The sequence below is a fragment of the Dromaius novaehollandiae genome, chromosome 13 (genome assembly GCF_036370855.1).
Source record: "Dromaius novaehollandiae isolate bDroNov1 chromosome 13, bDroNov1.hap1, whole genome shotgun sequence".
Lineage (NCBI taxonomy): Eukaryota > Metazoa > Chordata > Aves > Casuariiformes > Dromaiidae > Dromaius > Dromaius novaehollandiae.
In genome coordinates this window covers 509,309-522,172 of record NC_088110.1, presented here as the reverse complement: position 1 = coordinate 522,172, position 12,864 = coordinate 509,309, and the positions used below count along the sequence as shown (strand labels likewise).

Below are 12,864 nucleotides of genomic sequence, written 5' to 3'. Positions count from 1 at the left end.
ATGATGCCTTAGAACAGTAATTCCCAAGCTGTAATTTGTGGGGTGTTGGTGGTTTGTGGGCCAATGACCTTGCTTGTGTGGTGTTAATTCAATTAAAACTGATGATAAGTATTTGTGATGGTATACTAATTTTGAGTGTTCAGGTAGTCTGCGATTCCAAAAATTTGGGAACTTCTGGAGTTTAGAAGACTCCACACAGTGGCTTTTCATTTCTTTCATGTAAAAAGGAACAAAGAAATGCCAATATGGGAGTTCTGGGTTTACTGAGTCCTTATCCCAATCTGAATACTGAAGCATCACATTACATTTGTATTTATGTGGTATAGCATTAAAATTAGGAGCTCATGCTCACCTTCTGAAGTAAATCAGAATATTTTTTCTCCAGTGATTCAAAATCTCTCCTGGGCACAACATCTCCATAGTCTGCTATCATTCTGTTTAGTTCCACCTGGGCTTTTGTGAGGTCCTGCCGAGCTATCTTTAATGCCAAAGTTAACTTCACCACATCTTCACTCTTGACATCTTTAAACAACAGCCATTGATGAAAGGTCATGACAGTAAAATTACATATGTAGTTTTCTAAACCATTTATTGAGCTCTTTTAGACCATATAACCTAGAAAGTGACTGCAGGAGCTAAACAGGCACACTGCACGTCTTGAATTATATTGCAGTAGCACATTCACACCCATTGCCTCCTCTCTCATGCACACATACATCTTCAAAGACCCAATCTTTGTTTTGATTAATGGAAAGGAGCAAAGGAGGGGGGAGCCCTTACGTGGATGCAATGGCTATAGCCAGTAAGTGCAGAGCAGAAGCACGGTGGGTGCCTGAATCCAGACTGTGGATCAAGAGGGGCTATTTACTGAAAGGTTCTCCACGACCACGAGTAACCCACATGCCACAAACGCCATTAAATTCCTTAAATGCAGATATTTGTGACACCTGAATCTCAGTAGATTGTCCATCCTTATGGACAGGCACAAAACTACTGGCTGTGGTTGGGTAAGACTCTCAAGTGCTGACAGCTGGCAGCTGGCACTGGGGTCAAAAAATGCGAGAAGCCTTCACATTAGGCAGCTCCTGTCTTCAACTTAGCTGTTGGGCTAAGCAAGGGAGTACACAAATACAAGCAATGACTTACTGAATCAGACCAGACTATTAGTAGGAACATTCCTGCCTATTCCCTTTAGAAAATATTTAGCCACTTTTTGTCCATGAATTTGTCTAATTTCTTTTAAGATTCAAAGCATCTCTGAAGATATGTCAGAGATATTCTTATTTTCTTCCTGCAATGCTGCACACATAGGTCTTTATCTGGGTCTTTGGGCAGGATGGGTTCCTTCAGAGATCCACTTTCTCTACCTTGGACTTGGTGAAGTGTCAGGCCCAACTGTTCATTGTGCATTTCATTCATGTTTGCTAGAAGCAGTTTGCGGGCATGGTACTCATTGAGATAGCGAACGTACTCCTCAGCCAAGCTCTTTTGCAGATGCTCCACCTGCAGGAAACAGAGGCTTGAACTGATCAGGGGCACAGCATCAGCGGGAACTCTTGGACTAGCCTGATGAGGCTAGAGCAGAAACTGGAGAGTGGAGAATGGTATAAGGGAAACAAAGCGGAAAGCGCTGGAGCAGGAGAGTGGGCAAGAGAAAACACTAGAAAAGGACGGGCTGGATGGGAATATGACAGAAGCGTTCAAACTCAGGAGTGAGTGTGCGGAAGGGAGCTCCATTTGAGTGTTTAGTCTTCTGGAGAGTTAATTATATACAGTCCTGAGTTTCACCATTTCTCTGTTGTAAGCTCGTATCTAGAAAACCTTCCAGCAACATATTCCGCCCTGTTGTTGGTGACACAGGAGAAAAAAAGCTGCTTTTCTTACCACTTTACTCCACTGGAACTGGTGACAGAGAATTATCTTGGATAGCAACACAGGATTGTCTTTGTGCTGTATTTTTCAATATTTGTTGTAACTTTAAATTTTAATTGTATTTTAAATTATTTAGTGGCAAAGTAAAACAAACAGAAATCTGCAACTCTAAAAAGTGGGATTATGTGTAAAACCTTAGTTCATTCCCACGTTGTGCTTTTCATTACACGATCACATCCTGCCACTGCTGATCACATCCTGCCACTGCTGATGCCTGCCTCATCTGCTGTATAGGGAATGAATCAAGATATTCTTTTTCTTATTGCTCAGAAGACAACTGTTACCTCAGAGAATTCTTGTTATTTTCTTATGGAATATGAAAAATGTGTTTGTCTCATAAAGATACAAGCTGTCTGGAGCAATGCTGTTTTGCCTATGTCTTTAGACCATCATAGCACTGCCACCAACAAACAAGTCAGCAGCTTGGATGGATCCTTCCAAGGAATATTTGAATATCTAACTGTGCCACAGATAGAATATTTGAATGCTGCCTCAAAAATGGAATACTACTTTTAGCAGAATTATTCCTCCCAACCTCCTTCAGCTCCCAGATTACAAAATTTAAATAGCCCAGGCTAAAATTTGGCTTCTAGGCTCTATTCTCAGTTAAGGAAAACAAAACTTTGCACAACTTCTCAGTTGCCCAGTGCTTAAATAGGGATAATTCTAATTTCTTGCTTATAAGAGAAGGTTCTGTGTGGTTGCATGCAGCAGGAAGGCCTCTGAATACCAACAAGAGGAGAAACTGAGTGTACATCTAGGACTGCAAATCGAAAGTATATTTATGAGCACTTTGAACTAGCTAGTGAAATCAAAACCTCTAAGGTTCAACAAGTGCTAGCTGTATGAATAAGGAGCCTATACAGTCTGTGCTGAAGCTTGTTCTTCACCTTTACCACTATAAGGTAACTAAACCAGTAGATGAAGATAAGTTCAGGTAAGATTCCTTATGCTGTTATCACACCTGTGACTATGGCAAAATTGCTGTGTGAGACAAGGACTCTCTGTCTCTTCCTGGTGCTCAGGATGTATAAGCATTTTTCACCAGGAGGGTGGCACAACTCTGGGATGGGCTGGCCAGGCAGGTGGAGGATCACCATCCTTAGAGGATTTCAAAACTCAGCCAGATGAGCTCATGGCTGACTTGAAGCAGGTCACCTGTAGGTGACAGTACTGCTTCATGTGGGAGGTTGGGCTGGACATTCCAGGTGTTCCATCCAACCAGCATTTCCGTGATACTTCTGAATTAGCTACAGTAGCTGTCAGGGCTCTGAGAGTACTAATTGTCCTTAATTGTCCTGAGCAGCCTCATCTCCTCCTCCACCTGCACACCCTCTGCCCATAGCCCAGGACATGGTCATCAGTACTTGCTTGGGTGCTGTGAGACTGTGCTGCAGTTACTCTCAGCTCTTGGCTTGTTCTACTTCATAAGGCTGCACTGTTCTTGTTGCTCCCTAATAGTAGCAACATTTCAGCCTGAGTAGCTGAAGTTGTTTGAGAACTGTACAAACCGAAAATTCAAACTGGAAAGACTGAACTAGTCTTGCCTATAGATATAACACAGCTCCACCTGCAGTAAAGTGAATGATACAGATTTAAAGATGTGGAAGGGTACAATGTTGTGTAAGAGTACATTCGCTTTTAGGTAAGAACTTAAAAACAAAGGAGTGAGTGGAGTGAAAGTAAGAACTCCTATGATAACTGTGGAGCCATATGGTCAATTGCATTTCTCGGAGACTATCTCATTGAGCTTCTGCTAATGTATTATCTCCCTCAACATTCACTGAAATTCTGCTCTCAGCAACTTACGGCATCAGCTATTAAAAAAATCCAGCATTATTACCAGAAAGATATTTCTTTCCTCCCCATTTCAAATGTGACTTTGCAAGAGTCAGATGGGACAACAGATGCAAGTGAAAAATTCTGACAACAGCACTATAGGCTATTCCAAAGGAATGGGATATTCTCTAGAGTTGGCTGAGATCCAGCATCAATACCATGCCAAGCTTAGCATGCCAGATGTTTGGAGCCAGCTCAAAAACTCCTACTGGCACCAGAGGATGAAAGACCAGGAATTGAGAGATCAGATGTATATGATATCATATGTAATATGATGCACCTAAGTGAAATCAGGAAGTGTTTGACTCATCATAGTCCAATTTACCTGAATCTCAAGAGAACTCTTCTCTTCCTTCATGCTGTCAATGAACTTTAACAAATGCTGTTTCTCTTGCTTTAACATATTTATTTCAACTCTCTCCTTTTCCTGAAGTGCTAGTATCTGCTGGGTGTACTCCTCAGACACAGTTGTGACCATAGCCTTCAGGGGCTCTAGGGCACGGATCATCTCCTTCTGATGAGCTAAAGAAAGCAGAGGTAGGTTCTCAAAATGAATGATCAAACCTGAATCTTATTCAGCAGAGCTGTTGGATATTCAACCCCAAAACAGTGTTGGTTGGAAGGAGGAGTGAGCATGGAGCTTTTACTACTTGTCCTGGTGAGTGCCTAAGGAGTCGGAGCTGCATCTTCAGGGATTATATTCTGTTGTCTATCCAGCCACGCGTACGAACGTGTACGAAGGATTAATATGTAAGGACTTTTGATCTTAGCTCATGCTATTTATGCTCCTCTTGCTTTTCTCTTCAATGCATCTAGTAAAGAACTCAAGCGCTCTTCTTGGCTTTCTCTACTGTAATTTGTGCTTTTCACTCTCAGCTATTTCCCCTTTGACTTAAAGTTTTTCTTAAAGATACTTATCTGAGGAGACTGACTGTACTTGACTTGGGTCGAGAATCCTAGCTATAGTTGCATGATAGGATTTCACTGGATACTATTTTCTTGGTGTGGAGGCTTGTTTATATAACTAGATAGAATTCCACCAAGAAAATAAAATGATCAAAGACAGGAAACAGTGTGATTCAAATAAGGCTGCATCAAGAATTTTGATTGCTGAATAATGCATCTACTCCCTCTTCTGAACAGAAACATGGAAATGCTGGTGGATACTGAACAATCTGATTTAGGGTTTTTTTCCTTCTCAATAAAACTTGGTATTTATGTACAAACATTATGCAATGGATTTTGCGCTTCAGAACTTAAAACTCACACAGTGATATAAGAACAGGAACTACTGTTCTCTTTATACTTGGGTGTGAATTTCCTTCCTACGTTGTAACTGTACCAAAGGTTTTGCAAAACTCTTTCACTGTGATATTTGCACTGGGACAGCTCCCCCAGATATGGCAAAGATTAGAACATTAGCATATGGATTCTGCCACTCTGCTGTTTGGTTGCGCAAGGCGGGCTTAGAACACCATGTTAAAACTTCAACAAATTTGTTTTGAGGTGTAATTTAAGTGTTTCCATAACTGAATCTTGAGCACGAGCAAACCTATTTAAGTGTAATACTGTTTTTAATTGCAGCTGTCTAGTGTGAAAAGTTATAGACTGAGCACAACTAGTTGACTGCCAAAGTGATTACTTCGTAGTGTGGACACTGGCCAGCGCCATTTGAGAACACTGGCTCTCTGATGACCTCTCATAACTCTCTCCACACCATGAAAGGACAGCCATTCTCCCACTTGGAAAGAATTCAGGCTGTGGTGCAGCTCACTGCATATACAGAATTGCTGGATGTACCTAGAAGTATTAGCACCACAAAGGAGAGAGTGTGAAGCCCCACATAGCAACACAGGACATAGCAACCTAAGTATTTTATTCAAGAAATGCACTCAGTTGTGGATAACATCACTGTGAAGTGAAGATCTATCCTGAGCTTTGTCTTAAAGGAGCTCCCAGCAACATAACCTGTATCTCAGATCAGCTTAACAGCTGTAGGGACTGGATGGCTCTCTTTTCCACAGTGTTATTTTCCAAATTCTGTGCAATATCTTCACATTCATGTGGATTTACTTCAGAACCAATGCTATAAAGCCCCAGTGCTGACTTAGCACAAGCTTGCTACCCAAGAGCTACGCTTGCAGTTGTATGTCTAATTCTGGCAGAAGACAAACAGTTGTAAGCACCCAGTGCTGACTGCACATCACTGCTCCCATTGCAGGGTGCTGCCTTGTCTGGTTTGCATGCTCAACGGTGCCTATGCTAGCTACTCCCAAACTTTGTTCTGCCAAAATGATCAAGTGCAGCTAAATACACAGCTTAAGCAGTACAGTTTTAGGTCAACTTTTAATAATAGTTTTTCTAAATCAGATTGTTCTGAACTAATTGGGAACATGCAGTTATGCCAGTAGATTTAGGGGGAGAATTCCCTCTAGCAGTGGGTGCAGTGGTAAGCCCCTTAAACTGCATATAGGTTAAACTAGGACAGGATATACGACTGCAGCTTAAAAGACTGAGTGAGACACAGCTGCTAAATCACTTAGATCAGAAAGATAATGGCCAGTTGGTCACATCCTAGCAATATGGAGAAGTCAGTATTTAAAAGGTAAATACAAGGTACTTTAGAAAGCAGTACAATATAGGCCAGGCTAAAGCATGGAAATCAATAGTCGCTCTGAAACCTGAAGTGAAGAAATGTCTACGAAAGAGTTCTAAAAGGAAACTGATTTAAAAAAATGTTTTATTTAATGATTAAAATTGACTCATTGACCCAGTTAGAAGTATGCTGTTCAAAGAAAGACTTTTGTCCATAATGAGAGACTACGATTAACTGGTTAGGGAATCCGTACTGGGTAAAAAATATGTATCCTTTAAGACACTGTCCCAATAGAAATCTATTGACATTTGACAGCTGCACGGAGCCTAATGTGAAATGAACTGCTAGTTACAGTCTATTTCTATCCAACTATGATTGTTTACAAAGTATTGATATCACTGTGGCATGTAAATGCCAAGCAAAGTTTAAACCACACTAAGAATGGCTTGGGAACGGCCAGTTCAGTTCTGCTCTGCCTTGCTTCAGGAGTAATTCAAGCTTAAAGTTACTCATGCAATTGCATCCAAACATATTAGTGTCATACATGCCACTATAAATGCAACTGTCCCAGACAAACCTTGAGACACTGCTCTTACCTGAACCGCATATTTACTGAAGATGAAAAAGACTTCAGTTCAGGTATGAGAGAAATAGAGCTAGTGGATCAGAAAGACAGATTTATGAGTTCATACTAGATACAAAGGTATCTAGAACATTCAGCTTACTCAGTTTGCGTACTGACATCGATTTAGACTGTTCATCTTGTACATGTCCAGTAAAACTCATCAGCTGTGTAAGAACACTTTTCTATCACAGTGTTTTTTTCCCCATGGATCAGAGTCCCAGAGCTTACCCAAAGTAACTTCGTATTCATTCTTTATAGCTGACAGCAAGGGCTTGTAGGTCTTGAAGCTGTCTATGAAGAATTCAAAGATCTCTCTGTAGGGCTAAGAGAAGAAAGAGAAAGCTTGAAAAAAACATTCAGTGCCACATTTTTCAGAATTTAGGGATAACTGTTTTGTCCAACACAAATGGTATCTAATGACAGTGAGGATAAATAAAAATACTCCTATCACATTGTATTTATGTCTCGCCACCTTCTGTCCAAGATCCCAAATATGTCATATGGCAGTGGAGTTATATCTCCACTGTTGATTGGCCCACTAAAATCTTCCTGTTTGCTCTCCATCATGCTGTGGTGCCTAAGAAAAGCTTTAATCAAGTTTGTCAGGGCACAGCTCCACAGAGAAAAATGATAGTGTTCAAATGGAGTTGACAAGAGCTCAAGTTGCAAGATGGATCATTTTAAAGATGTACAATGAGATCACACTGCTTCTGCTGCCTATTTTGTCTAGTCAAATGACAAGCTCTGCAGGGCAGAGATAATCTTTCACTCTGTGTGTGGATGCACCAGTATGGGCTGGGGGATGACCTGCTGGAAAGCAGCTCTGCAGAGAAGGACCTGGGGGTCCTAATGGACAACAAGTTGATTAAGTGACTAGAGCATCTCTCCTATGAGGAAAGGCTGGGAGAGCTGGGCCTGTTTAGCCTGGGGAAGAGAAGACTGAGGGGGGATCTTATCAGTGCATACAAATATCTGAAGGGAGGGTGTAAAGAGGATGGGGCCAGACTATTTTCAGTGGTGCCCAGTGACAGGATGAGAGGTAATAGGCACAAGCCGAAAAATAGGAAGTTCCATCTGAATATGAGGAAAAACTTTTTTATTGTGAGGGTGACAGAGCACTGGAACAGGCTGCCCAGCAAGGCTGTGGAATCTTGGAGATACTCAAAAGCCATCTGGACAGGTCCTGGGCAATGTGCTCTAAGTGACCCTGCTTGAGCAGAGGGATTGGATTAGATCACCTCTAAAGGTCTCTTCAAACCTCAACTGTTTTGTCATTCCTTTAGTCTATCCTTCTCAACAGGGTAAAACTTGTTCAGAGAGGACAGTCAAACTGCCATGTTGTATCTGGGCCATGCGAAGACTTAATTAGCAATAACAGTGTTCTCAGTAACTGAGTGTACCTATTAAATACAATTAAACAGGTCATGTAAGCCAAAATTATTTTAAAGCATAAAAACATTTACGAAACCTCTGTGTTCTCTTGCCGTTAATCACTCTCGTTTCCCTCCAGTCTCTTTCATCCACCATTTTCCCTCCTCAACGCTACAGGATTCTGCTGGGAATGAGAGTTTTGAATTATCTCATTCAGAGGAAATTGAATCCAAGCTTCCACACCCTAGGTAAATGCTCTAATTGCATAATATTATAAAAAGAGGAGTACCCACTCCTACTCTCTGTTTTGCGTTAAAGTGGTGGTTTTCAGTGTCTCCAGTGCATGTGTTCTCAAGTGCTCAGAACTAGGCCCCAGGATCAGATCCTGGAGAAACTGATAATTCTGAGAATCCTGATTAGATCTTAGGCAAGAGCTAGATTAGAAAGCCCCTCCTTGTCACATGCGGAAACCTAATTTCAGAAACAAGGGAGATTTTGCAACCAAAATCTGGGAACCTACACATTTGCTGCTTTATTGATATAGGTAGGAATCCTCAGGAGTTTAGTGAGTGAATTCTGTGTCAGATCTACTTTAGGCTACTATGTCTTTTTGAAAACTTTGGCTTTGATGATTTGAAAATGGAAATGGCTATAGAAGATCTGCAGTGAAAACAAGCTAACACATAAATAACTTATTTTCTGTGCAAGTTCTCTAAAGCCATGTGCAAAACCATTTCTTCTGCAATACTACCTTACTACCTATGGGAGTCTACACTTCTCATCTACTTTTTTTTTGAATGATCAATTAAAATAAGAAATCCATCTCAGCATGTAGTTTCAAGTCAAGAGAACTTTGTATCAGACCTGTAACTTCAGTTCCTGGGAATTCTTCTTAGTCAGGTCAAGAGATTGCAGCTCTTTCCTTAAGTAAGACTCCAGTTGCTCCAAGTATCGTGGCTTTGGAATGGTAAGAAGAGCCTGTTTATTGCTGTAGAGACATAGGAAAAGAAGGGACACAAGTATGGACTTACAATCAATCAGCTCAGGGATCTTGGTTCTTTCCCTACTGCCCATTACTTCAGAGTGGACTTTTTTTAACCATAATAAATATTTCTCTCATGCAAGCGAAAATCATAAAGTATACAACAGAGAATTGAAATCCCTTGACAGCACAGGGGCTATTCTAGACATCCTACTATTATTATTCTTCAGTTTAAGAATACTATGCATTCCCCCAATACTTTTTGCTATAAAAAGCCAGGTGAGCGGGTTCTGTATCAGAAAAGGAGAAATGCTAATTGAATTATTTGTAATAAGTCAAGGAGAACATTAGTTACTTGTAAAGAACACTGATAGTATATTCTATCTCCTGAGGTTCTAGGCCAAGTGTCCCTTTGTTGGATCTTATCATGAATACTTCATACATTAAAACCAGACAGAATTAAAACTAAAAAGCCCAAAGCATCCTTATCATCACATCATCCACAGCTCTGTGTCCTGTAGGTCTGTCATGGCTGTGAGTGCACCAACAGGCTCTGCAATCTCTTTCCCTACCCCTGGGCATTCGGGTGCCTGGGTTCAAGGCCAGCTCTGTGACAGCACAGCTGTAACCTGAAATCAGGCTGCTGGGAAACAGCTAAGCTATGACACAGAGCTGTGAAAAGCTCACTGTGGGCCTCCACCCCTTTGTTTGGGGGCTACATTTAAGCTCAGGTCCTCAACCTTGGTCCTTGTCTGAGCTAATTGTCAGAGAGCAGCAGGAGCAGGCTATGCCAGCCACAAGGGAAGGGGAGCTGGGACCCCAGGATGACAGCAAGGCAAGGAGGGGCAGTAATGTCCCTGTAGGGTACAATCCCACAGGACCCCAACAAGAATAGCAGAGTAGGTCCCCGATGGTACCCAGGATCACCCATATTCCAGTGATCATCAGGCAAATCTGTAGTGATGAGGAAGGTCTGAGGCCAAGCTGGGACATCCAGTCAGCTGGCCAGCATCGGCAGGGTACAAGGTGAGCACAGGCATGGCTGCAACATAGCTGAGGCAGGGACCAAGGTTGAGGGCCTGAATGAAGAGAAGGAGGCCCTAATAAGGTTTCTCGCACAGCTCTTTACAACGCCTGATCCCAGGTTATACAGTTGGGCCATGTCAGAACTTGTCTTGAGCACAGGCAGCCTAGGGTGGGAAAAGAGCTCACAGAGCCTTCTGGCACACTCAGGGCCCTGACAAGGTCATACATAATGTACGTCAATGAATCATCAAAAATAATATTTTATGGTAACATTTTTAGCAAGCGCAACTCACTTTTACATATATTTGATGCCTCCTGTAGAGCTGCTAGTCAGAACCAACAATGACTTTTCGGTTAGGCTGAAGTTTTGTGAGACAACCCAACATCAGTGTTCTCACTAACAATGCTGGAAGAGATTCTGCTCTGTAATTCGTGGTTTTCAAAAACTGCTTCCAGTTATCCTGATGACCTAACTTAGTACGGGCTGTGCTTACCTGGACTTTCTCTCCTTTGGGACACAGCAGGGTTTATGATTCTGCAGGACTGTCTGCCCTGACGCAAATGCAGGCCATGTGGACCAATGGCCTCTAGCAGAAAGCTGGAAAGGCTGAAAAAAAAGAAAGAGTCTGTGTGCTATATCTAAAGATGGATTAGGTCTGAAGAACTCTACAGACTCACAGCAAAGAACCCAAATGACATGGAAATATCCCAGGTGATGCCTCACAATGCTGAATTAATACAACTTTCTAAGCTTACAGTGAAACACAATGAAAAGGGTCGTATTCTGAAACTCCTTTCAGCCAGGACTGACCACACCTAAAAACTGAGCTTTTTTGTCCATTGAAAAATAATCTTCACAGACTAGTATAATTCATTAAATGGGTGCACCTCTAAACTATCCCCTGGTAGCTATTGTTCATGCTGCCATGCTGCATGATTGCAAGAAAGTGTTCACATCTTTGGATGAAGAATAGTTCCTTGGTCTATACTGGGACCACCAAAAAATAAAGCATCACATCAACAGATCAGCAACTTGTTTTAATTTATACAAAAACCGGAATAGGAGGTTTGACTTAGGTCTTGTTTCCACTGGGTATTTTTGCTCTGGGGTATGTGTCCACAGGCTATCCCATAGTGGGGACACATTTGGCTATGTTAACTTATGCAGACTACCAGTTTTAAACCCAGGTTAGTGAACCCATACAAAACACCTGAATTGTGTAAGTGTAGAACTGTAACGAAGTCAAGCTCTGATGAACAGTAAAAAGAAAATGGTAGATGAATTAATTTTCCTTCAGAAATTATAAGTTATTCTGAAAACAGAATCCTCTTGTTAACTTTGAGTCTGTTAATTAATCTCCTCTTTGGAACTTTCTCAGTATATTTGGTGGGGTGGTAGTTTAAACGGCCTAATGTCAGTAAGAAGCAGGGAAATTATTTTGGAGAAACAACAGGATTCCAATCTATTGAGACTTGAAAATCTTTTGTACAACGAGGAAAGTGCTTAGAGAATATCCCAGTTCTAGGGACAAAATAATACTTCAATTTCTTAATGTAACACATTAATATATGTGTTACTAATATAGCACATATAGCTCATTACAGAAGTGGCACATTCCTGGAATACAACCAAAATGCTAATGAGAAAAAAAACAACCCAAATAAATAATATATGACTTTTAAAGCCCTTAACCTCTCATTAGGTTCTTTGTATATGTGTTCCTGGAATTTCAATATAGGTTTTTCAGCATACTAGTTTACTTTACTAACTTAGACTGATACATACTAGGGAGCAGATGTTCTGTAGGGAGCTCCTAGCCTACGATTAAATAGCATGTAGTTTCAGGTCTGCTTTTTAGATAGATGGGTCAAATTCTGGCTTTAGCGGCATGCATGTCCACTCAAGAAGCTTCAGCCAAGAGCAATGTTTATATGCCTTTCCTCTATCCTCCATGCCTAAAAATTCTGTAATTAATTCACAAAAGTGACATCTGGATATGAAATGCAAAAGTTTGCAGCAACAATCAGCTTTTCTCTGTCTTCTTAAAAAAGATTAAAATGACTAGAACTTGCTTGACCTCCTAATAGTTTGAGATGGTCCCTGAGCTTTCAACAAGACACCAATGTTCACTAAGTTAGCTAATGTCTGGATGTTTCATTGGAATACTCCAACTCACCGGAATCTTCTGTTTCTTGGAAAGGGTGTATTTCAGCCTGTTATCTGTTTGGCAATTTGGAGCCTCAGAGGAAGATGCAAGAGAGGTCCTGTGCAATGGCAAGAAAGATGCATTTCAAGATATACAGAATTAACTAAATACATGGTTCTACTCATGTCTGAAGATTGAGAATCTGCGTAATATATGCCTAAAATAAACAGCCCATTATGAAGTGTCTGACAGATGAAAATAACCAACATGACAACATATATGGAGGGACTGACTGAATAAAAAGATCTGTGGTTTAGCTTATTTGGATCGGGCTGTAGTACAGCTG

At 41.1% G+C, this 12,864-nt stretch overlaps 1 protein-coding gene across 1 annotated transcript in view; it reads right to left on the bottom strand.

Moving 5' to 3' along the window:
• The window catches only part of TSNAXIP1 (translin associated factor X interacting protein 1), a 29,100-nt gene that overhangs the window by 13,091 nt on the left and 3,145 nt on the right, over positions 1-12,864 (bottom strand). Inside the window, exons 2-8 of the mRNA XM_026113222.2 lie at positions 12,549-12,636; positions 10,866-10,978; positions 9,228-9,351; positions 7,221-7,314; positions 4,097-4,293; positions 1,368-1,503; positions 353-522 (exon numbers count right to left, since the gene is read on the bottom strand). Coding sequence (XP_025969007.1) covers positions 353-522; positions 1,368-1,503; positions 4,097-4,293; positions 7,221-7,314; positions 9,228-9,351; positions 10,866-10,978; positions 12,549-12,636 — 922 coding nt within the window. The remainder of the gene's footprint in view (positions 1-352; positions 523-1,367; positions 1,504-4,096; positions 4,294-7,220; positions 7,315-9,227; positions 9,352-10,865; positions 10,979-12,548; positions 12,637-12,864) is intronic.